Raw genomic sequence first — 26,802 nt, 5'->3', positions numbered from 1 at the left:
TCTTTGGGGCCAACATGCAACGTACAGTCATAGTTACGATACAACAGGACAGAATGGAGCTCGATGTTGTTCCTCGAGACTCATCTTAAACGTAAGCATGACGCCATCCTCTCTCTCGTTTCAGACCAGGAAGTCCGGTTGCGTAAACTTAAAGTCATACTGTGTAATATTCATTTTAGTGATCTTTTTTTTCCGTAGCGCCGTCGGCATTATATACATTTGTCTACATACGGAAGTACCACTCAAAAAGGAATGCTGTAGGGTCATAAGGATATTGTCAGAATTTGTTATTTTTATGAATGTTAAAATGCATAAATAAAACACATTTCCAGTGCCTACTACGCCATTTTGGCACGAGTGTCAGGGGCGTGAATAAAAATAGAGTTTAATAGTTTTAGAGAAGTTGTAAAAAAAACCCAAAAACACATATATTGTGGAAAATACAGGCTACCAGTAAAAAGATGATATAAAAAAATAACAGTTTTTTTTCTCTTTCTATTGTACACAGCATGACTTAAGGTTACTTGCTTAACCCTTGTTCTCTGACCATAATGAGCGTGACCATCCCTGTTGGCGTTCACAGCGAGACACCAAAACCAATATTTGAAAGAGAATCTTATCTTAGATCTGGGCCCTAATGTCGACATTACACAACACACTACGCGGTAGGAAGACTGAAGCAGAGCGAACGGGGGGGGGGGGGGGGCAGATCAACGGACCAAAAGACCGACACACAGGCAGGCAGGTAGGGAGAGACGGACGGACTGACGGACTGAGCATAGCTAGTAGACTCGCTCTCGCTCTCCTGGGGCGAGGAGGAGGCGGAGAGGCAAAAAAGTGCAAAGTGGTCTGTCTTCTTGTCGAACTTTTATGGGTGCTTTGCTTCTTCTTTTTTTTGTGATACCGCATTTTCAAATATATAAAAAAGGTGCCATCTGTCTGTCGTAAGAGAGCTTCCGAAAGAAGGGCGTGTCCGACTGCTGAGTGGGTGTTGGGCGTAGAGGGGGCGGGGGCTGCCCGAACATCACGGCTCAGAAGGGGTCCTCTCTGTGTGCATTGGGGGGGATATTGCGGCGGTAACGTTGCATAATGTGAGCAGATCAATGTAGAGTATTAGAGCATATAGACGTGTGCAGGTTTTCACTTCTGCCTTTTCGTACGATCGCGGGCGCTAGTGTACAGTATCTACGCAGTAAAATGCTCCGTGTTAATTTAACCACATGAACCCTAGTGGTCTGTTCCGGGCATGTCATAATAGGCGAATACTCAGCAAAAAATAGCAGATCGACGCGACGCAAACTCAATCTCGATCTGCTGTTTTCGCTGTTGACGTACAATGAAGCACAATAGAGTTCAAGTGGTTAATTACAGTTTTTAAACTCTCTCCGAGTTAAACGAACAGCGAAGACTTTTACTGCGTACGAGTGCATAATAATAATAACTATCAGATCATGGTCACAGGTGTGTGTTTTGTGCATGTGTGTGTGTGTCCTTGCTCTCTATCTCTCTCTCTCGCTCTCCCTCTCAGCTGCCCTCGTCGGGGGAGCGCAGGTCGGACTTGAGCTTGACGAACTCCTTGGCCACGTCGTCGTTGTTGCGCTGCGACAGGATGCGCAGCACGGTCAGGCCCGTCTCGTCCATGTTGACGCGCCGGCCCAGCGGGATCCAGCAGCAGGCGCTGCCCTTGTTGACCATGTCCTTGACCTGCAGCACGGCCATGCCCACCGAGCGGTCGTCCCGCGCAAAGCAGTAGTCCTTCACGCACACGTGCAGCTCGTAGCTCTCTGGACCCGACTCGGTGCCTAGGGAGCTGGGGGAGGGGAGGGGAGCAGTGTTCATTTTGATTTAGTTTTAGTCATAGGGCCTCATTCTCTAACCTGGTCGTACATGTCGTGTATATTGCATATCGTCGCTGTCGGGCAGAAACAAACTATCTCCGTTTTTAAACTTTTTATTTTCTTTAATAAATAAACGATGATGCTGGAATCAGAATTGGTAATGGGAGTAATGGACACAGCTAGATTTTATCCATGCTGTGTCCTCCTCAGATGGTAAGACTGCATTCATGTGATGTGGTCATTGGTCAATATTATAAATTAAACATTGGAGTTGGCATGAAAGTCCAATACGCGGAACTGTGGCCAGACTTGCAGAAACGGCAAACTCGCTGAGGCGCCTAATAATTCAGCTCAACTGAAAATGAATACAATTGGTTTCATTTGCATAATATGCATCCAAGCAATAGAGTGTTTGACATCTTTTTTCTTTTCTTTTGGATATTTTTTTTTGAGGTTTGGCACTATTGTAATTCTTTGCATGATTTTGCATGAGGAATACCGAATACGCCATTCTAATGACATACGCAAGCTGTGGTCCCACATAAGTCTGCTCCCGTGCAGACCTGAGTTTGGGTGCACGTCTGTCAAACTTCATTGACAAAAATCGATTGATGAATCATACTCTTAAAGGGACATTTCGCCGATTTTGCATCAAACCCCTATTTTTATCTAGGTCTATAGGACCCATAAACATGATCCTGGTGTGTTTTTTGTGTTTTATCTGTATTTTTAGATTTGTATCCATATCCTCAGAGACTATGAGTCATTTGACTCATAGTCTCTTTATCTCACTTCATTTCCTGACTACAATGTAGACAACACCCCCTCCCCTAGCATTATGGTCAAAGCAGCAGTCCAGTCAAACACACATACTTCTATATTGCTCTGGCCATAGGGTGCAAATTTCAAATTTTGCTACTGTTATCTACTACAAATATTATTAACATTGAGTGACTGTAAGTTCTTCCAGGGGTGAAATGCTCCTTTATCGTGGGAAGTTGCGTATATGCACATAAGTATAAAATCACACCCTGTGTGAAGGTAGCGGCGCCTTTGATACATTTTGTCATCGATATGTATGTTTATAATGTGTTTATAGCCATGTGTCACGTGAAGCTTGACCAATCACTTTGTTGACGGGTCTGACCAATCAGAGCGTTGACGGGTCTGACCAATCAGAGCGTTGACGGGTCTGACCAATCAGAGCGTTGACGGTTCTGACCAATCAGAGCGTTGACGGGTCTGACCAATCAGAGCGTTGACGGGTCTGACCAATCAGAGCGTTGACGGTGAACACGGACAAAGTCAGGTATAGAGCAGGACCCGCTCTATACCTAAAGGTATAGAGCGGCTAGCGCCGCTAAAAATATGTGCGGACCCGAGCTCAGTGAATGAGGCCCATAGCCTTTTGAATAAAACGTCATTTAGTTTTAGTCACATTTTAACCACTGGATTAAAAGGGACACTCACTACTGGACGGTCTCGCCGAACTTGGGGGACCAGGTGTTGTTCTTGGACTTGGTGGCAAACTTCCTCTTCTTGTCGCTGAGGTGGGGTCCCACGATGTAGACCTCCACGAAGGGCCGGAAGCCCTGAGCCTTCCACTTCAGGTCGTTAGCAGCCACCACTGGAAGAGAGTGAGGAGTTCCACTGTTACTTAACTCTTTAAGTGGGTGCCGTGACGCAAGTCCAGGGGTGCATGCCATCAGAATACTTTGATAATATTTGGAATTGATCAATATCACTTTAGTTTAACCACTCAGACCCCTCTATACTAAGTATAGAGGGGTCCAGAATAGGGAAATTATTTTCAATCTGTTCGAATGGAAACATATATTTCACTCATTGCATACTGGATCTAGGGGGGATAAGATTTACATATTTACGTACTGTAATATAACATAAATGTAACGTGCTATAAAGTATCAATGGGGTGCCATGGATGAAAAGGTTATTTACAGGAGTGCCCTGAGCCAAAAAAGTTTGAGAACCACTCTAGACAAAAAAAATACATTTATTCATATGGTAGACCATTGAGAGCAAGCTGTCCAACTATAAAATGCAATACATATAATGAAAAAATGATGAAAAAAACATTTCAAAAACACAAAAAACTAATCACAGATGCAGATAAATAAAGGGTTACATAATAAAGCAAGTGCAGTCCTTTATGTAATGGATCCTCAAAAGGAGCTGGGAATGTGTGTTGCATTTGGAGAGAATTAGATTTATTCTGTCAAATAGGGACTTGAGCCACTATTCAAGAGAATCTGGTGGTCACCCATCATGAATCTACTTGAAGAGATTGAGTGGTATGCTGCTCTCTAGTGTCATTGGTCTGTACCTGTTAGCTTGTTTGAGATGTGATTGCTTTTATTATTGTTCATACTTTAGAGTGTGGCACTGCCATCAGCTGTTTGTTTTTATTTTGTCTAGTGTTTTTTTTCTTTTATTATTTGTAAAGTCTTGCGGTTTATTTTGTGTCTGATAATCATGTATTGTTCTCAATCCCCATGAGCGCGATAGCTGCCTTACAAGAATACATTTGTGGTAATGAAAACAGATGGATCATCAGCTTATGGCTTACAGTGATAAACAAATTTTGTAAAAAAATCTGGAGTTTTGACGTCCCGACAAAATTATTAAAATGATATGATTTGTTTTGATAATACTTTCATTTTCATAATAAAAATGATATACACATTATACACAGAGTTAAGCTTGCGGGGTCCATTTCATTACATTTATACACTTATACAGAGTTAAAAATGGATAACTTGACACTGGATTTGACTGTGTGCATGTGGTGAGTGTCTCCTGTACCTTTAACGTTGATCTTGTGCTCTCCGTTGGGTTGAGGTTGGATGTCCACGTGCATGACCACCTCTCCCACCAACTCCACAGACGCTGTGAACACACACAGGGTTAATGTTAACGTACACGTACAAAATAAGCGTGTTTGTGTGTGTGTGTGTGTGTGTGTGTGTGTGTGTGTGTGTGTGTGTGTGTGTGTGTGTGTGTGTGTGTGTGTGTGTGTGTGTGTGTGCCTGCACTTCTTTCAATGCATGTTCATGTTAACGTACACATACACGTACAAAATAAGCGTGTTCGTGTGTGTGTGTGTGTGTGTGTGTGTGTGTGTGTGTGTGTGTGCCTGCACTTCTTTCAATGCATGTTAATGTTAACGTACACATACACGTACAAAATAAGCGTGTGCGTGTTCGTGTGTGTGTGTGTGTGTGTGTGTGTGTGTGTGTGTGTGTGCCTGCACTTCTTTCAATGCACGTTAAACTGATGGCATTTACAGCGATCCACTAATGCCAGAGGAACGTTGTGAAGCTGTGTGATGCTGTACTGTATGTTGCCGGCATCAGCAGAAACGTGGGCTGAACTTAAAAAATGCACTTTTTTTTTTGCTGTAGTGATCAAAACGAGACTTGGCTGGCTGGCTGGCTGGCTGCAGGCAGCACACTGCCAGCCTTAATGCCTTTTAATGCCATGTCTGCAGCCTGTAATGGAAGCAATAGAATGTCACATTCCCCGTGAAACACTGTGTACAGCAGAGGCTCCCAACCTTTTCTGGATGAGGGCCCACTTAATATCCTCATGGTTTGTAAATGCATAAGAATGTGGATGTTAAAGGCATATTATGTAAGCTTTGCCCTGTGTTTATATAACAAAACAATATATACACCTTTTACCTATAATTTCTCCCTATACCAGCAGTCATCAGAGTAGTGTGGTGGTGTTTACCTGCAGAAACACACTGCCCTTTGGTGTTTATACTATTTATTTTGTTATGTAAACACAGGGAAAAGGTTAAATACTATGGCTTTCAAGAGAGTCCATTGACGTTAAAAGAGAGACTCTCCCACATCACCACAAACCACCAACCTGACTCTTACCCAGAATTCACATTCTTCACCCCACCATTCCCCACTCTATATAAACCCTGTTTAGCTTTAATCCCTCATTTAATTTGCTTAATAAATCCCATCTTCCTCTTCAAATAGTACTGTTTACATTCTAACCCTCCAGAGCTCTATTAAAGTCACTGCTGAACCCCGGTCCTGTCCTCCTCGCTGCAACCGGACCCCACAAACATGATCCGTTTTTATCCAAGATCAACTTTGTATAATGAGCATTAGCACAGCTACATGCAACATGCAGGACAGCACTGTACCTCTGCTCTCTGGCTGCGTGTCTTCATTGGCAGTGTACCTGATGCTTTTCCCTCCAAACACTGAGGCAGAGAGACAGACATATAGAGAGACAGACATCATTACTGAGGCAGAGAGACAGACATATAGAGAGACAGACATCATTACTGAGGCAGAGAGACGTCACTATAATCGTCAAATCATCAAAAATATTGTTTCTTTACATTTGCTACCACTGCTCTAGTCCAGTGGTTCTCAAACTTTTTCATGTCAAGGACCCCCAAATTGACACTTTTTAGCCCACAGACCCCCATTTGAAAAGATATGCCTCATAAGAGAATATTTTTACGGCTCTACTGTGATTCTCAACCATTTTAATTTCAAGGACCCCCAGTTTGACATGCATTAGGCTACGGACCCCCATTTAATGACATTTCTATCTCTGGGACCCCAATTTATAATGTAAAATCAATGTTAATTTAACTCTGAGAGTGTACAAATGGAACCAAATGGACCCGTGTTTGGTTCCATTTGTACACTCTCAGAGTTACAGACCCATAAGGTTCCATTTGGTTCCTATTCATCATTTAGCTGGGGACCCCCTGGAACCCCCTCAAGTACCCCTGGGGGTCCCCGGACCCCACTTTGAGAACCAATGCTCTAGTCTATAGACATGTGAAACGTTTTGATCAGAGAACAGCAAATAGTATGAGGAGCGCCATAAAAGGGAAGTGGAATGGTTTGGGTGGCATCAGTGTCTTACCTATAGGGCTGTCACCAACAATCATGACATTTTACTTGGCGATTCACTTGTCACACAAATAAATTGTGATTAACGACTTGATTGTGTTTTTCCGTTGAACTTTGGAATATACAAATTCTGTTTGTCTCTTAGGCTTTGAAAACAAAAATGTCACCAGGCAGATATGACAAATAACTTAAATATACAAACAAATGACAAACAACAACCAAAATAGATAATGTACAATGGCCAAAATAGGCCATATTTAGTGGCTATTTCCACTATTTCACTCTTCATGCTTGAAAATATAGGAACATTTTTTAACATGGAAACGATGATGACGATTACGCAAAACAATCGCGATTATCTCAAATAAATGCAATGATGTAATAATTGTCACAGGTCTATAGTCGTACCCTGGCGGTTCTGGGACAGGACGAACTTCCTGATGAGCTTGTCGGTGGCCTGGGTGTACAGAGACAAGGCGTATTGCAGAGACTTCAGGTCTGCACTCTTCTCCAGGAAGGCCTTCTTCAGGCCCACGCCGCCTGCATGGAAGTATTGCTGTGTTTCCACAGGAAGGAGAGACAAAGTGAGTGCATTGTACGCATGGGGTTGAAATCGTTAAAAGTGTTGCAATAATTTAAAGAAACTGCAGCAATAAAGGAGCAGTGTGTGTGTGTGTGTGTGTGTGTGTGTGTGTGTGTGTGTGTGTGTGTGTGTAGCTGATCTAGATCTGCTATTTTTCAGCTTTAGGCTTACGGTTAAACATGGCAAAATATGTGACGTGCTCAAAAGTACAGTATAGTAATACCAACCTGTGTGTGTGTGTGTCTGTGTGTGTGTGTGTGTGTGTGTGTGTGTGTGTGTGTGTGTGTGTGTGTGTGTGTGTGTGTGTGTGTGTGTGTGTGTGTGTGTGTGTGTGTGTGTGTGTGTGTGCGCACGTGTGTGTGTACCTTAATAGTGTCCAGTGCCAGCTCTATGACCGCACACTGTTTAGGAGTCAGGGCCTTCGCCTCCTCTCGTCCCATGTGTTCCTGAAAGGGACACGAGACAGACGAAGGAAAGATGTTTTTGTTATGGGTTCTTCAAAGAGGAAACAGAGCAACATGATTTTAAATGACATTTGGCATTCTCTTAAACAATACATCTATATACATATTGAGTGGAAGTAGTATTGTCTTGTTGCTGTTTGACCGCCCCACTCCACAAATACTGGGACACTTATATCATCAATATAATATATGAATATCATTCCTGTCGTGAAAATCAATAAATCAAATCAATATACATTGAACAGTAGAAAGGTTTTCAGAGCACTGCAAATATAAGTAGTTTTGAATGCTACACATTTACAATATACATTAACGGGACAATAATACAATTTACAATGTAGGCATTTAGCAGACACTCTTTATTCAGAGCGACTTACAGTATAAGCAAGGTAAACACATATCAAATACAGAGATACAGCGTAGTGCCGCCTCAGTAATCTAGGATCACAAGTAAACCAATAACCTAGCATTAGTATAAACAATAAAATGTTTAAAAAATATAATCTGAAACTATAGGATGCCAGGTCAACAAATGAACCTAGCATCTGTCTAAATAACTTGCTAACTAAATTACATTTGTAACCTTTGCATAAGACTCCATGGTCATCAAGACTAGGTCAAGTGCTATGGGCTAAAGGTAGAGTGAAGAGGTGAGTCTTCAGATTACGCTGGAAGATTGGGAGTGAGTCTGCAGTTCCAACTGCAATGTGGAGTTTGTTCCACAGTTTGGAGCCTATAATATCAACTAGCAATCAATACAGTACAACTACCAGCAACTTCCTCCAATGGGGTGTGTGCGTGTGTGTGTGTGTGTGTGTGTGTGTGTGTGTGTGTGTGTGTGTGTGTGTGTGTGTGTGTGTGTGTGTGTGTGTGTGTGTGTGTGTGTGTGTGTGTGTGTGTGTGTGTGGGGGGGGGAGATTAGCCACATAAGATTCATTCTTTAATGTTTTATTACCTTGAGCTTGGAGAGCTGGCCCAGGTCTTTAGCAGCATTGAATGCTGAGTGAATCATCTGAGTGCCCTGTGGACGAGAGACCAGAGAGAGAGAGAGAGAGCGAGAGAGAGAGAGAGAGAGAGAGAGAGAGAGAGAGAGAGAGAGAGAGAGAGAGAGAGAGAGAGAGAGAGAGAGAGAGAGAGAGAGAGAGAGAGAAAGAAAGAAAGAAAGAAAGAGAGAGAGAGGGGTGCAAGCGTGGAAATAGTGGAATAGGGGTGCAGATACATAGATCAAATTAATCTATTACATTTATTATAAAAATAATAATTCTAACATTTCTTTAAAAATAGGGAACCAAGCTACAGGCTCACATCACAATGTGTTGTGAGCTTGTAGATTGGTTGTATTGGCTATTTTTGGTTAATCACACTAATCAACATACCCCCTGCAGAGAGCGAGAGAAAGAGAGAGAGAGAGAGAGAGAGAGAGAGAGAGAGAGAGAGAGAGAGAGAGAGAGAGAGAGAGAAATAGGGGTGCAAATGTTAATCAAATTAATCTATCACATGTATAATAAAAATAATAATTTAAACATTTCTTTAAAATAGAGAACCAATCAACCAACTGACGAGCTTGTAGATTGGTTATATTGGCTACTTTTGGTTAATCCCACTAATCAACACACCCCCTGCAACATGCTGGCGTCATGTCCAGGGGACATCATGGCTGGGATCAGTGGGGGGTGTACTTCCATGTGGCCCCTACGGGCCACATGGCTCAGGAAGGCTTTTTCTTGTCAATTCGTTGAGGAGGCTTCTTGAATATTCAATCAATCGAAAAAATGATCGATAGAATGGATAATCACCAAGGCAATAGATACACCTCTAGTGTGGAATGACCCTGTGGGTCACCTAGCAGGGTTGACAGGGATGCAGGGGTCAAAGGTCGTCAAGGAGGCGAGCGGGGAGGTGGGTTTCATTCAGTGGTGGAAAAAGTACTCACATTTTGTACTTAAGTAAAAGTATCAATACTGCAATATAGAAATACTCCATTACAAGTAAAAGTCCGGAAATAAAACTGTACTTGAGTAAAAGTACAAAAGTATTGGCATACAGATGTAAAAGTTCTCATCATGCAGAATGTCCCATTTAAAAATAGCTAGGATCTACAGATCCATAAGAGATCACAATGCGTCGCGATTGTGAGCTTGTAGATCGGCTATTTTCAAATGGCCAAAATAAGAGTGGTTAATGTATGTTTTGTAATAATAATCACTTCTACAAGGTAACTAGTAACTCAAGTTTTCAAATAATTGCAGTCTAGTAAAAGTACAATTAGAAGTAAAAGTGCTGAAAATTGAAAATACTCCAGTTAAGTAAAAAATACCTCAAAACTGTACTTAAGTACAATACTTGAGTAAATGTACTTAGTTACTTTACACCACTGGTTTCATTGCATTTCAGGAGATGTGGGGGACAGATAGACAGCGGGGACATACAGTACAGTAAGGGCTACGGACACAGAGAGTGATGTGGGACAAGAGTTCAAGGACTCAGGACGTTTTTTTTTTTAGGAAGACGAAAGTATCACAGATGCACACGGCCGGGTGGTGGTGGTGGTACAGTAGGTTCAGTCTCTTTGTGCAACGTGCACCATCCATCACACATGCACCACCTTGACACAAGGGGGCGCACCAAAGTACGAGGATACGACTTGGTTATCAGAGTCGGCTGCAGTTCACACACAGACAGACAGACAGACAGACAGACAGACAGGTGGGAGGGGTCCGTTTGTTTGCTGTTGGAGCCTCAGGGGGAAAAAAGGTGTTGGTCCGAATGGTGTTCACTCATGCTCGTGTACACAATAGACCGACACACACACACGTACACACAAATAATACTTACAATAGCCTAATGAAGAGAAGAGAGAAAGAATGGGATAATGACAGATGGGTCAGTGTATACAAATATATTATGGATGTTTGAGGTGCAATCGATAGCCTTTTTAGAGAATAAAACGTAACTGGGGGTGGAAACAATTCGACGATTTTAACCCATTAAGACCTGGAACTGTGTCATTTTTAGATTTGAGCTAAAAAGCAGTATTTCACACTTTGGGCTATTCAAAAATAGCAGATATACAAGCTCATAGCGCGGCACCGAGTGCCGCGCTACAAGCTTGTAGATCTGCTATTTTTGAAAAATCGTGAAAATGTGTGCAAATCTTTGAATATATATATTTTCAAAGCGAACATTTTTTAACTCAAATCGTTGCCTCTGGGGGTCCCTGGAACAACATATTTTGATGGGGGTCCGCGGCCAAAAACATACGTTTTTCAGAATACTGTTGAGATTTAGGAGACATGTAGAATCGGCTTCAGGTCTCAATGGGTTGAAATAAATAACATCATAAAAGAAGCAATACAAAGACTTTAGGATTTTCATACGGGATGCTATCAGGAGCGGTTTTCACAGCAGTAGGCGTAGGATGCCAGATTGACAGTGGTTAAAAGGCACTGAGAGAGCGAGATGGAGATAAAGAGAGTGGTGGAAAAGCTGGGTGAGATGAGGTGGTGTGTGAGATAGGATAGGACGCTGCATACCGTCGTGTCAGTGAGGGTGGGCAGAACCACGGTCTTCTCCATGGTGTTCATCACCAGCTTCCACAGCTCCTTCAGCACTCGCTTCAACACCGTCTTCTCACAGATCTTAGCAAACAGGGACAGGCTGGAACACACACACACACACACACACACACACACACACACACACACACACACACACACACACACGCGCACACACACAGTACATAAGCGGTACTCTACTCATTAGAGTCGAAAGGTCTTTACACACCCCGGAAGTTAGACGAAAATACAATCTGAAAAAGTGTCTGAAAATGTTGGTGATGTGTTTATTCAGAAACAAGATTCCTCATGTCTCTCGAGCTCTTTAGTAAACAGAAAATACAAAATGTACCTGCATTTTCTGTTTATTAAAGAGCTGCAGAGACAGGGAGACCCCCGTTACTGAACAAACACTCTATAACAATGATTATTATCAGAATATAGAGATTTAACCTTTTATCAAAACACTTTTTTGTTTTAACGTGCGTGCACGTGCGTGCGTGCACGTGTGTGTGCGCGCGTGTGTTTGTGTGCACGTGTGTGTCTCACTTGACGTCCAGGAAGTCCATGATGGGTCCCAGGACGTTGTCGGCCTCCTGCACCACACTGCCATTGGCCGGGACCGTTTGACCTTTGACCTGAGCCAAAATGTCCCCCATCTGCCTCACGTTGTCCTCGATCTGAGGCTGGAAACTACAGCAACACACACTCATTATTATCATCATTATTGTTATCATTATTAGTCATATTTTGCCTTTTTGTTATTAATCAGATTACAGAGAAAGGTCAACTTTTGTCCTTATTCCAGTGTGTGCATCTTTGACCAACCAACCACACACACCCACGATGTACGTATGTATATGCTGTGTGTTATAGAGCTGGCCAGTAAATGTTTGAAAACTTCACCTTGCCTTCTTTGTTGTGATCTGACCGACACCCTAGGAGCGAGTGCCATCATAAATAACCCCCAGCAAAAATATTCCCTATCCTTCATACAAATAATAATGGTACTGGGGTATTAGGGAATAGAAGAAAATAGGCCTATTTTACATCCGTGACTAATACTCGTATTATGCTCTGATGGTTATGTTGTTTATGTGCTAATTGTGCAGGACGACGTGTGATGTAGTATTAACTTCTTGTGCCGATTTTATCAGGTAATCTAAGGGTACGATTATAAGGGTGTCTTGCTTTTCGCTGCCTACACCAGAGGGGGGAGGGGGGGGAGAGAGAGAGAGAGAGAGAGAGAGAGAGAGAGAGAGAGAGAGAGAGAGAGAGAGAGAGAGAGAGAGGAGCCCCATCTCAAAATATTTTGTTCCAGGGATCCCCAGAAGCAAAGCTTTGAGTAAAACATTTTATGCTTTAAAAATATGTATATATATATTCAAAGATTTGCGCAAATGTTCAAGATTTTTCATATAGTGCCGAGCACATCTGCTATTTTGAATAGCCACCCAATGTGCTATATTTATATAACTACAATCTAAAATGACACAGATGCTTTCCCGGTTCTAATCCTATATTGAAATTGCCTAGAGTAGACTATGGTGGGCAGGTGCACGGGCAGGTGTGCGGGCAGGTGTGGGACAGCGCCACTGCCTTGGCCGCGTCATATATGGAAGATATTTCATTCTCAATCAGTTTGATGTGTTGACACCTGTGCGCTGGACTGAAAGCAGCAGTACTGAATTGGGTAATCAAACTGTTTGGCTCTTAAGCACAGGACTCTGTCACACTTGTTGCTGGCTCTCCTTATGTCTAAAGGAACTCTCTCTCTCATCGGGTGGTAAGCGAATACTCTACTGTATTTTTCTGTCGTACATTCTCGATGTGTTGATACTTTACTGATCGAGTCTTTTCTGTCTCCATTATAGGCAAAGTAGGAGAGCGACTGAGCACTGCCACATTGTTATTTGTTTGGAAAACTCTTGGAGAAACTCTTATTTTGACTGCCTTTGGGGATAATACCCCTGTGGTTAAAAAGCCAAAGCTTAAACACTTGACATCTGACCTCTTCACACTTCTCTTCACTTTTCCTGATCTTTCCCTGAAAAGTATTATTATTTTTTCAACCGCATTTGCCAGGTGTCAAATGAGGCCACTTCACACCTGGCCCCCCTCCCCCATTCTCCGTGACAATGCTTGGACAATCCACTGATGTTCCACTTAAAATAGAACAGGCAAGTGATTCATCAGGGTTAGGGTTAAAAACTTGGTGTGGGTTTTGTGAGAGCTTCGTTGTCCACGGTGCATGAAGGCGGCTATTTTTGTAGTATTTTTTACTTCTACTTTTACTGCTAGTGCAACAAGAGAGAGGGGAGGACCCTCCCCTTCCAACAGCCATAATGATTTTCATTCCAAACCCACCTGACAGCAAATATTCTGCTGAGGTCGTCCATCACGACGTTGAGTTTATTCTGCAGCTCCTTCAGGAAGTCACTGGCCTCCAGGTTGAGCTGCAAACAACGCCATAGGCTGATGAGTCTACAGGCCACGCCCCCCACACTGATGAGTCTACAGGCCACGCCCCCCACACAGATGAGTCTACAGGCCACGCCCCCCACACTGATGAGTCTACAGGCCACGCCCCCCACACAGATGAGTCTACAGGCCACGCCCCCCAAACTGATGAGTCTACAGGCCATGCCCCTCACACTGATGAGTCTACAGGCCACGCCCCCCACACTGATGAGTCTACAGGCCACGCCCCACAAACTGATGAGTCGACAGGCCACGCCCCCCACACTGATGAGTCGACAGGCTAAACCCCCCACACTGATCAGTCGACAGGCCAAACCCCCCACACTGATGAGTCGACAGGCCAAACCCCCCACACTGATGAGTCGACAGGCCACACACCCCACACTGATGAGTCGACAGGCCAAACCCCCCACACTGATGAGTCGACAGGCCACACCCCCAACACTGATGAGGTCATAAGGTAGTGACGTGAGATGTGACTTACGCCTTTGCCTCCCATGGCCTCAAACATCTTCTCCAGCTGCACTCTCAGTTGTTGGATGTTATTGATGATAATGCACGGCTGTAGGACAGAGAGAAGGACATCAGTGTTCATTTTGACTGCAAATTTTGATGTGTTTTTTGATCATAATCTTTTGAATAAAATTCCATTCAGTTTCCGTCATAGTTTAGCCATCAGAAACGTTTTACTTTTATTCTAGTTTCAATTGACTAAATATCACAAGATTTTAGTCGACTAAATCTACAGTTGATTTAGTTCAGTGGTTTTCAACCTTTTTCATGCCAAGGACCCCTAAATTGATATACATTTGGCAGTGGACCCCCATTTGAAAATGTTTTGTGCCAGGGACCCCCAGAAGCAAAGATATCAGTTAATTTTCGCTTTAAAAAATATAAATATTCAAAGATATGCACACTTTTTCAAAGTTTTCCAAAAATAGCAGATCTACAAGCTCATAGCGCGGCACTCGGTGCCGCGCTATGAGCTTGTATATCTGCTACCCACTGGTGGACTGGGGACCCACTGGTACTCCCTCAAGGACCACTGGTGGTCCCCGGACCACTGGTTGAAAACCACTGATAGGGCCTTGATAGCATCGTAATGCCTGATTTATACGTTGCTGTGTGCCAACAATAGCTGATCTACAAGCTCACAGATATTTGGAGCGTGACACCTTGTGCGCAAACAAGCATACAATGACTGGTCTTAGTTCTACCGGATCTCCTCGCCACTCGTCCCTCCCTGACGCTTTAGTCTAGTTTTTATTTGTTGACGGAATTGTCAATATATTTAGTCCTTCGTATATTTCTTAGTTTTGGTCATCATCGGCTTAATTTCTATTTGGTTTTCGTCAGTGAAAAAAGGTAGTCTACGAGAAATTTTCATCATAGTTTTAGTCGACGAAATTAACCCATTGAGACCTGAAGCCGATTCTACATGTCTCCTAAATCTCAACAGTTTTCTGAAAAGCGTATGTTTCTATATCAGTGGTGCTCAAACCTTTTCATGTCAAGGACCCCCAAAATTATATGTATTTGGCCGCGGACCCCCATCAAAATATCTTGTTCCAGGGACCCCCCAGAAGCACTCGGTGCCGCGCTATGAGCTTGCATATCTGTTATTTTTGAATAGCACAAAGTGTAAAATAATGCTTTTTAGCTCAAATCTAAAATGACACAGTTCCAGGTCTTAATGGGTTAACAATGGAATATTATTGATGATAATGCACGGCTGAGGACACAGAGGAGGACATGTTACAGATGCCCGCACAGACATACACAAACTTCAGTTTATTGTCACGTCATCACATGTTTACACCAGCTATAAAAGACTGGATGACATTCTTTAGTGTAAGCTTCCCACAAGTTACAATTTAAATAGAGAATACCAATAAGAGTAAAAATATCAAATATCAAAACATAAGATATACATATACATATACTCATATACTAGGAATGTGTGTACAGTATCTACACTCATACATAAAGTAAGTGAGTGAGTGCCAATGTAATGGGAGCATAAGACTAGCATTGCCATCTAGTGGACACTTTTAAAAAGTGCAGCAAGTAGACCAAGGTGACATATGTGACACACACACACACACACACACACACACACACACACATGCTGCACACACGCACGCACACGCTTTTATTATTATACTTTTGAGGACATCAATGTTTTAATCCTAACCCTGCGGCCGAAAATAGCCTTATGGCTCACAGCTTGTAGATTTGCTATTTCGGTGTTTGACACCGGGGTGCAACAAAGTATAAATCCGGACCAGCATAACTCCAAACCTCAACCTCTAAACCTGGAAACTGTCACACATGCCATGCACGCACACACATGCACGCACACATGCACGAACGGTCGTACGCACGCACCAGCGTGGCTCAAAGTCAACGCTCTTATTCTTAAAGAACATCCCACCCAAATGTGCCAACATCCATTTGAGGTGATAAACATAATGTATGCATTAAGGAGCATCCTAATAAAACTCTCTAACGGCACTCTGCTGTCTCATACAGTGTTTGCTGTTAATGCTCTTATTATCCAGAGGGGCTCATACAGATCACTGTAATCACTATACATACACGCAGGAGCTTGATAACATTAAGTTGATGCACACCAGAGGCTGTGGAACTCTCTACAGCCGTGGGGAAAAGTAACTGTTATGATGATTATTATGATTATATGACTGACATTTATCTGCTTGACTCTGTAAATACATGTGTGTTGAATCACTCTCATCTGCGTTAAGCACATATACTGATACACTTAACGCCATGACCATCGACTACTTTATCAGATAGACCAGTGGTTCTCAAACCTTTTCATGTCAAGGACCCCCAAAATGATATGTATCTGGCCGCGGACCCTCATCTCAAATATTTTGTTCCAGGGACGCAAGAGAAGCAAAGATTTGAGCAACAAATGTTCGCTTTAAAAAATATATTTTTTAATATATAAAAAATAGCAGATCTACAAGCTCATAGCGCGGCACTCGGTGCCGCGCTATGAGCTTGTATATCTGCTATTTTTGAAAAGCCAAAGTATAAAAGTTCATAATTATTGTGATGCTATATTAACACATTTTGCTGGCTACCCCCTGGAACTCCCTCAAGTACCCCTGGGGGTCCCCGGACCCCACTTTGAGAACCAATGAGATAGACTGACGTCTGTGCAACAACAACGATACCAGATGCATGTTCTATTCCTACACAAAACATGCTTAACGATGATGTCACTGGTAGGCGGGTTTCTGAACTTCAACTGCAGGTTGAAAATGGGTGAAGTCGTCCTTCAAGTTAAAAAAAGATATTTTCCACCACAGCTCTGCAGGTGACTAACAGCCAGCCCCTCCCCCCTCCTCCCTCTCTTCCCCTCCCCCTCGCTCCTTCTCTCTCTCCCCACCTCCCTCCATCCCTCTCTCTCCACTCCCCTCTCCTCTGCTCCTCTCAGCTGTTTAGCTGTAATCCATCAACGTTAGTCTGTCTAACAGCTTTTTTTTTTATTGCTGCCTTGCAGAAAACACACTCATTGATGCAGGGAGAGACAATCCTCGTCATTACTAGTCCTGTGGGACATGTTGGGTTTTTCTGGGGGGGGGGGGGGACTCCTCTCCTCCATCGCTACATTCTGCTAATTACAGCGTTCTGATTCACTTAGACACACTGCAGGCAATGATCCCTCAACATTTTTATCGGTCTGAGCAAACACTAAAACCCCCTGAGCGGTACTTCAGCTACTGCTGAGCAACATCTGACGTGTACACTGGGTACACTACGGCCACCTTGACACCTGTGACAAGGGTTCGACAGGTGACCTGTGGCGAACTGGGGTGATTCTTAAAAATGTTTTCTAAATCCTAACAGTTTTTTGAAAATAATCTAAAAAAAATGTTTTCAAGATTTTTCAAAAATAGCAGATCTACAAGCTCATAGCGCGGCACTCGGTGCCGCGCTATGAGCTTGTATATCAGCTATTTTTGAATAGCCAAAGACATCTAAAGTGACACAGATGCGTTCCAGGTCTTAAAGGCTTATGTATTATTATTATTACGGGGCCAGAGCTCTGCTCTGGACACGTATTGTTATTCGCATTATTCTGTCACTTCTTCTGCCACTTTTCGCAGTTCTGGCTGAACCGTGCAGTCGCTTTTTACGAAACTCGGCCATATGGTAGATGGTCATGAAAAACGATCAAGAAATAATTCTCACACTCATTCGTCAAAAGGTGGCGCTATAGCACTCAATTGAAAAATGCCAACTTTGAACAGGTACAACTCATGCCCTGTTTGACCTACAGCCATGAAACTTGGATACACATATGCGTCTCCTCATGCTGAACAACTTTCACACTCTGACTTTTGACCTCTGACCTTTAGATCTCCCACCATTTTGAATTATATGAAAAACAGTCATTGGCTCCTAACTTCTGCATTTTTTCACTTATGGAAAATCCGTTGGAAATTTTTGTAGAAAGTGGTCCAAAGTTCAAGTGTGAAACGTTTCGTGCAGATTGCTCAAAAATCCCAGGAGGAGATAGATTTTAACTATTACAGTTTTATGAAAATTATTCATCTGTGCCTAAAACATACATGCAGACTCACATTTCTTTGAAACTTTGCAGAAATGTAGAGGGTCATTCCAAATATCACTGAAACCAATCTTACTCCAATTGGCCAAAAGGGGGCGCTATAGCAATTTTTTGAAAAGGCAGACTTTAAACAGGCCTAAGTCATGCCTCGTTTGGCCGAAAGTCGTGAAACTTGCTTACACATGTGCCTTGACTCATGAGGAACACACGTATCGATTTGACCATTAAGCTCCGCCCTTAGATTTTCCGCAATTTTGAGCAGTTTGAAAAATACTTGTTTTTGCCAGTTCTGGCTTAACCGTGCATACGCTTTTTACGAAACTCGGCCATATGGTAGATGCTCATGAAAAACTACCAAGAAATAATTCTCATACTCATTCGTCAAAGGGTGGCGCTATAGCACTCAATTGAAAGTGCCAACTTTGAACAGGTACAACTCATGCCCTGTTTGACCTACAACCATGAAACTTCGATACACACATGCGTCTCTTCATGCCCGACAACTTTCGTGGTCTGACTTTTGACCTCTGACCTTTAGATCGCCCACCATTTTGAATTATATGAAAAACAGTCATTGGCTCCTAACTTCTGCATTTTTTCACTTATGGAAAATCCGTTGGAAATTTTTGTAGGCAGTGGTCCAAAGTTCATGTGTAAAATGTTTTGTGCAGATTGCTCAAAAATCCCAGGAGGAGATAGATTTTAACTATTACAGTTTTATGAAAATTATTCATCTGTGCCTAAAACATTCATGCAGACTCACATTTCTTTGAAACTTGGCAGAAATGTACAGGGTCATTCCAAATATCACTGAAACCAATCTCACTCCAATTGGCCAAAAGGGGGCGCTATAGCAATTTTTTGAAAAGGCATACTTTAAACAGGCATAAGTCATGCCTCGTTTGGCCGAAAGTCGTGAAACTTGCTTACACATGTGCCTTGACTCATGAGGAACACATCTATCGCTTTGACCAGTAAGCTCCGCCCTTAGATTGTCCGCAATTTTGAGCAGTTTGAAAAACACTTAAACCCAGGATTTTTCAGCTATTTGCGTGAAACTGTATCATCTGTGTGATCTCCTTTTTCACAGTTACTTATCTGTTGGGCCAATGGCGTCTCCCTTAAATGAAGGCCTCACAATCTCAGGGTCGCCAGTTCAAGCCTCACTTGATGCAGACTTAATTTAAGTTGAATTGCAAACAACATGACTGTATCATTGAATACATGTGCAACTGTTAAAGGTAATGATGAAATGCGGCTTGGAGAGAGTATGTTTTTTTAATGTATGACAAACTTCATTGTGAAAATAACCGATCTACAATCTCAAAACTTTTCAGATAGCAACATGTTTCTGAGCTTGTAGATCGGCTGCTTTCACTGGTTCACTTTTATCTTCAACAGATGACCTCAGCCTGGACAAAGCTATAGCGGTATAGGTAGTGTCTCAGCCTGTGAATCCAAAGGTCGAGAGTTTGATTCCTGTCAATGGCAATAGGTTGAGATGTTAATGGGTGAGGTTTTTCACCTGGGATTGCCCCCCTGCGTCCTATATATGACCACCTCAGCTGGGTTGGGCTAAAAAGAATTTTCGCCTGTTGGAATCATTTGCTTTGTCTCAATTTCAATCTATTCCCTTTCCATGTCTTATTGTGCTATTATTACGGGGCCAGAGCTCAGCTCTGGACCTGTTTTGTTATTGGCAGTATTCTGTCACTTCTTCTGCCACTTTTCGCAGTTCTGGCTGAACCGTGCAGTCGCTTTTTACGAAACTCGGCCATATGGTAGATGGTCATGAAAAACGATCAAGAAATAATTCTCACAATCTTTCGTCCAAAGGTGGCGCTATAGCACTCAATTGAAAATGGCAACTTTGAACAGGTACAACTCATGCCCTGTTTGACCTAGAGCCATGAAACTTGAATACACATATGCGTCTCCTCATGCTGAACAACTTTCACCCTCTGACTTTTGACCTCTGACCTTTAGATCTCCCACCATTTTGCATTATATGAAAAACAGTCATTGGCTCCTAACTTCTGCATTTTTTCACTTATGGAAAATCCGTTGGAAATTTTTGTATGCAGAGGTCCAAAGTTCAAGTGTTAAACGTTTCGTGCAGATTGCTCAAAAATCCCAGGAGGAGATAGATTTTAACTATTACAGTTTTATGAAAATTATTCATCTGTGCCTAAAACATACATGCAGACTCACATTTCTTTGAAACTTTGCAGAAATGTACAGGGTCATTCCAAATATCACTGAAACCAATCTTACTCCAATTGGCCAAAAGGGGGCGCTATAGCAATTTTTTGAAAAGGCAGACTTTAAACAGGCATAAGTCATGCCTCGTTTGGCCGAAAGTCGTGAAACTTGCTTACACATGTGCCTTGACTCATGAGGAACACATCTATCGCTTTGACCAGTAAGTGCCGCCCTTAGATTGTCCGCAATTTTGAACAGTTTGAAAAACACTTAAACCCAGGATTTTTCAGCTATTTGCGTGAAACTGTATCATCTGTGTGATCTCCTTTTTGACAGTTACTTGTCTGTTGGGCCAATGGTGTCTCCCTTAAATGAATGCCTCACAATCCCAAGGATGCCAGTTCAAGCCTCACTTGATGCAGACTTAATTTAAGTTGAATTGCAAACAACATGACTGTATCAATGAATACATATGCAAATGGTAAAGATAACCTGAAATGCTTATTTGAGAGTACGTTTTTTCAACGTATGACATACTTCATTCTGAAAATAGCTGATCTACAATCTCACAACCTTTCATGGTTTGTGAGCTTGTAGATCGGCTACTTTCACTAGTTTTGGTTCTGAGGAGATGTACAATTTCTTCATTGGTAAATGGTTTGTGAACGAGTGATCTTAGTGTTAGTGAAACAGGGGCTTGGTTCATGAAAGAAGGCAAGAGTTTATGATCTTCAACAGACAATATCAGCCTGGACAAAGCTATAGCACTATAGGTAGTGTTGCAGCCTATTAGTCTGAAGGTTGAGAGTTCGAATCCTGTTAATGGCAGTAGGTTGAGATGTCCAATCAAACCATTATGTTTCCATCTCTCTCTCTCATCAATCTATTGTTTCCATGTCACTCTCTCTCTCTTCAATCTATTCCGTTTCCATGTCTCTCTCTCTCTCTATTCACTGGCCCCGTATTATCGCTGCTTGCAGCTATATTTATTATTATTATTCAGTATTTTTATGTGAACACATGTAGATAAATACATGTTTGCTGTGTGTTCTCACACACACACATTTAAAATTGTTTATGCCGGCTTACATAAAAGAGCAAAAGCCATAAATCCTGAGACTCCAAAATAACGATGCATTGACATACTGACATATTGAGTATTGACATTCATTGACAATATGTCTAAAGAAGGTTAGCCCTGGCTGAGAAGTGACAGGCATTGTGATGAATAAAAGACAGCCCAACAGAATATGTATATGTAGAAGTATGTACGTATACCGAGAATGTTGAGAGTCACTGACTTAGGAGCTTAGAGGCTGAGGACCGAATCTGAAATTTGAATCTGAAAACTTACGGTAAACCGTCGTGCAGCTGTTTACTATTAAATAAAATGCATAATTATCCACCTACCACTTTCTCCTTGTTGACATGGTTGTGAAAGTCTTTGGATATGATGTCGGCGTAGGACAGCAGGACGTTGCCGATCGTCTAGAAGACCAGAGAGAGACACGTCAGGTCAATACATCTGCAAACCATTCTGTAAAGCGACTTTGAGTACCTAGAAAAGCGCTATATCAATCTTATTATCATAAGGAAGAGGCCCAATTTCCAATATGGCTGTGCCTATAATCGTGACATGACATTTTTCATATGGCCCCATCCCTAACAGGAAGTGCTTTAAGGCCCGCCCACCCACCTTGGCGAATCTCTTCATGTATTCGCCGACGATCTGCGGGTCGGGACACTCCAGCTTGCGGATGATCTCGAAGCTCTGGTTGAGCTGGGAGAACACGTCCACCACGGAGCAGGAGAACAAGGCGTGCTCCGACGTCACTTGGAACTGGAGAGGAAGAGAGAAGCCATCAAGACCTGAGGCCCATTCTACGTGCCAAGGACCACCCAAATTGATATGCATTTGGCCTGCGGACCCCCCATCTGAAAATGTTTTGTGCCAGCCCCCCCCCCCCCCCCCCCCCAGAAGAGAAGATTTGTGTTAAGATATTCTAAATTATTAAAACATTTTCAAACACTTGTTTCACTATAACATGAAAATGTTCAGAAATGGCAGATGTACAAGCTTGCAGTGCTTGTACATAGCGTGTTGCGCTATATATATATATATATATATATATATATATATATATATATATATAGCAACTACAGTTTTTCAGATTATATATAATCTAAAATATAATCTAAGATGCCACAGATGTTTTCCCTTTTTTTAATCGGTTAATTTAACTCTCTGAGAGCCAAGAACGAGTTATCACAAGTATTTTTCTGAATGCCCTGAGTGCCAAGAACGAGTTATCACGAGTTAAAAAAAATAAATAATTACTATGTATTTTTGGCCCAGACATGCTATTTTCAAAGGCAGACAATTAATGTCAACGAGGTCGCAATGACCTCGTTGACATTAATTTTGACTTTTTTTAATTTATTTTTTAATTTTGACATTTGTGAAACCACACAGTATAACCCTCAGTGATTAGCAATCATCAGGGGATCGATCATAATGGAGATAAATATTCTGTGACTACTTGAAAAGGGTAAGAAAATCGCTGGCAGTGGGCAAACGCGGCCAGAAATAAGTCTGGCAGTGAGAGAGTTAATTAACCAAAAAATACCATATACTGTACAAGCTTACAATACGTCGCATAGGATCTGGTACCGACCAAATCTAGCACGAACATGGGGAAATTCTCATTCCACTACTCTGCCACCATAGTGTGGAATGTCCTGACATATTGTCCTTGGTATATGACTCACTCTGCCAGGGATTGAAACACCCAACCTCAGGGCAGACATCTCAAGGCCAGTATATAAAGCCTAATTTATGCTCTGTCGCGCGCTGAGAACGGCGCGGAATAGCCAAGAAGAGCAGAATCTACAAACATGTAGGTCAACTTGTCCTGTCGGTCCTATTCTCAGCGAGCGACACTGTCATGCGACGGTGTATTGTTGACACCCCAAGTGAGAGCTATGTAAAAATGATCTATAAAATATGAAATAGTCAATCTACTGAGTCACTGCATGCTGCCCAAGTTCACTAATGCATTCAATCACCGTCGCCCAAATATAGCCTAGCTAAAAAAAATATGGACTTGGCAACATCCTTTAACTCCCTTCTGATTTAAAAGGGCCTTCTATCCAAAATGTTTGACGTTAGAGCATCCATCACAAGCCCATCAGTCAGTGATATCGACGTTAAGTGGGAGGAAGTGCTCGGGAGGAAGTACTCGAGGCTCATATTCCACAGGAAGCAGAGCCAACGCCATTAGCAGAGTGACCCGGGTTGGTTCAGACAGTTCAATATTGTTGCACAGACTTCATTTCAGTGAGGCTAGACAGCTCCAGTTAGTGATACTTGTATGTATGTGACAGATGCCATATGATGCTGTCTATGCTTCAGACCTTAACCCATTAAGACCGGGAATACACATAGTGTGTCATTTTTTGACTTCTTTGGCTATTTTTGAAAAATCTTGAACATTTGTGCAAATCTTGGAATACATATTTTTTTACAGCGAACATTTGGAAAATATTTAGCTCCAGGGACCCCCAGAAGCAAATATTTGAGTTACTAATGTCCACAAAAAAAAAAGCTATGAGCTTGTAGATCTGCTATTTTTGAATAGCCCAAAGAAATCTAAAAATGACACACAGATGCTGCGTTCCCGGTCTTAATGGGTTAACTCAAATGTTAGGGTTATGTTAGTTCAGTTCAGTTATTTTTTTATTTTTGGATATTGGACACATAACATAAGTAGTGAAGTACATTTCACAAAATCGCCAATATTTTACCTGGCTGCTACTGCAGTAATATCCAAGGCTTATGTGAGTGGTTACTGTTACTTTCAAAGTCACTTTAGACATAAGACCACAGCCCAGTGCTCTCACTGCTATGCTATATGTACTGGTCTGGAAGATAGCCAGTCCTTTAACCCAATGGTGCTCAAACTTTTTCATGTCAAGGACCCCCCTGATTGATTTGCATTAGTCCACTGTTTCCCATACAGTGGCCCGGGACCCGATTGTGGGTCACGAGTAAATATCCCCCTTTTTTTCCTTCTTTTTAATATTATTTTTACTTCAAAAGATTTTCTAAAAAGATTAATACAAATTATTTTTCATACATTCAAAAGAAATTCAAACAATTTAAAAAAAAAAAATGTCATGAACAAAATTAAAACAATAATACAAAAGAAAAAAACGATCTACAGAGTTACAGACCTGTAAGGGTCCTTTTGGTTCCTAACTATCACTCATTTGACAGGGGCACCCCTTCAAGGACCCCTGGGGGTCTCCGGAAACCCCAATTTGAGAACCACTGCTTCAACCAGTTTAAGCCCTATAGCAGGGGTCTTCAACGTTTTCAGGCCAAGGACCCCCTAGCTGAGTGAGAGATGAAGCAGGGACCCCCTCTATAGTGTATAACATTGTGTTTCAGATTATGCTTCTTTTTGTTTACTTGGTCTGCTCTTTTTTCCCCTCTACACCTATACCTCTTTGCCAAAAATAGCCGATCTACAAGCTCACAACGCCTCGCAGCGCGAGGCGTTGTGAGCTTGTAGATCGGCTATTTTTGGCTAAAGTTCTCCTCAGAAAAGGGATGCTAGGGTTCAAGAGGTTAAGGTAAAAAAGAAAAATCATATCACACAATGATTTGGCGGACCCTCTGTAGTAACTCTGAGGACCCCCTAGGGGTCCCGGACCCCCTGTTGAAGACCCCTGCCCTATAGCCATGATGACAGCGTTTTCACAAATACAGCCGACGACGTACAAGCTCAAAACATGTCACACTGCCAGCTTGTAACATCTGATAATCTTCGCTGATTGTTCTCCCCCACAGAATAAGGACGGTATAGCATATGGTCCCTCAGGTATAGAACCGTTTCACTCCCTCAGCGGAGCGTAAAGGTCTCCGCATGCGGGTACGCGTGCCGCCGTGCGGGGGGGTGGCGGAGAAGTGATGGGGAGCAGAGCGCTCATTAACCCATTCAATCCGGGAACGCATCTGTGCCATTTTAAGATTTCTTTTGGCTATTCAAAAATAGCAGATATACAAGCTCACAGCGCGGCACCGAGTGCCGCGCTGTGAGCTTGTAGATCTGCTATTTTTGAAAAATTGTAAAAATCTGTGCAAATATTTGAATATATAAATATTTTTAAAGCGAACATTTGTAACTCAAATCTTTGCTTCTGGTGGTCCCTGGAACAGCATATTTTGAGATTGGGGGGGGGGGGGGTTCCGAGGCCAAATCATTTTTGGGGGGTCCTTGACATGTAAAAGTTTGAGAACCACTGATTATAGCAACATTTAGAAGACATTTGTAGAATCCACCAGAAGCAAAGATTTGAGTTACAAATGTTCGGTTAAGAATATATTCGAAGATTTGAACACATATTCACGATTTGTCAAAAATAGCAGATCTACAAAGTTCATGAGCTATGAGCTCGTAGATCTGCTATTTTTGAATAGCTGAATAAATCAAAAGATTACACAGATGCGCGTTGGCGGTCTTAATGGGTTAACAGCCCTGCCATTAGCAGGCCTATGGAGCGGTGTGGTGATGGAATGTGATGGCCGTCTGGGGAGCGCTAGCTTTTTCCTGCTGACACATGCCGACAGGAAGCTGTTTCCAGGTGAACGTGTAATTGAACCCCAGGGGGCGCTGACGCACGCCGTGAGCCCTGAGGAGGAACCTTGTACGCAAAGAGCCGCAGCTGTGACCCGCATCGCACACCTGTGTGTGTGTGTGTGTGTGTGTGTGTGTGTGTGTGTGTGTGTGTGTGTGTGTGTTTGCACACACCTGCTGGTACCATCATCTTTTTTTCCTTTTGGTACTGAGCCCTGATTGGCCAGAGAGGTTATTTATTTCTCTCTTTTCCCCTATCTGTCTCTTCATCTCTCTCTCCCTCTCTCTCTCTCTTCTATGTTCTGACTGAGGCGGTGAGTCTATTTTGCACGAGAATTACTATTTAAAGCTGTGCGTTTGTGTCTATACAGTGTGTGTGTGTGTGTGTGTGTGTGTGTGTGTGTGTGTGTGTGTGTGTGTGTGTGTGTGCGTGCGTGCGTGCGTGCGTGCGTGCGTGCGTGCGTGCGTGCGTGCGTGCGTGCGTGCGTGCGTGCGTGCGTGCGTGCGTGCGTGCGTGCGTGCGTGCGT

The 26,802-nt window shown here is 42.6% G+C and overlaps 1 protein-coding gene across 1 annotated transcript in view; it reads right to left on the bottom strand.

Annotated features, from left to right (window-relative positions):
• Window positions 1-1,524: 1,524 nt before the first annotated feature.
• LOC311045153 (protein unc-13 homolog A) overlaps window positions 1,525-26,802 on the bottom strand; it is a gene marked incomplete at both ends in the record, with an annotated part of 78,847 nt that continues 53,569 nt past the window's right edge. The window contains 13 exons of the mRNA XM_084056963.1: window positions 1,525-1,810; window positions 3,309-3,465; window positions 4,662-4,745; window positions 6,022-6,081; window positions 7,157-7,304; window positions 7,697-7,777; window positions 8,751-8,816; window positions 11,329-11,452; window positions 11,899-12,042; window positions 13,717-13,805; window positions 14,315-14,392; window positions 22,046-22,123; window positions 22,332-22,475. Of these exons, the coding sequence (XP_083913089.1) occupies window positions 1,525-1,810; window positions 3,309-3,465; window positions 4,662-4,745; window positions 6,022-6,081; window positions 7,157-7,304; window positions 7,697-7,777; window positions 8,751-8,816; window positions 11,329-11,452; window positions 11,899-12,042; window positions 13,717-13,805; window positions 14,315-14,392; window positions 22,046-22,123; window positions 22,332-22,475 (1,539 nt within the window). The remainder of the gene's footprint in view (window positions 1,811-3,308; window positions 3,466-4,661; window positions 4,746-6,021; window positions 6,082-7,156; window positions 7,305-7,696; window positions 7,778-8,750; window positions 8,817-11,328; window positions 11,453-11,898; window positions 12,043-13,716; window positions 13,806-14,314; window positions 14,393-22,045; window positions 22,124-22,331; window positions 22,476-26,802) is intronic.

Source organism: Gymnoscopelus microlampas (genome assembly GCF_963454915.1).
Source record: "Gymnoscopelus microlampas genome assembly, chromosome: 5".
Classification (NCBI taxonomy): Eukaryota; Metazoa; Chordata; class Actinopteri; order Myctophiformes; family Myctophidae; genus Gymnoscopelus; species Gymnoscopelus microlampas.
This window is presented reverse-complemented; position numbering and strand designations above follow the sequence as displayed.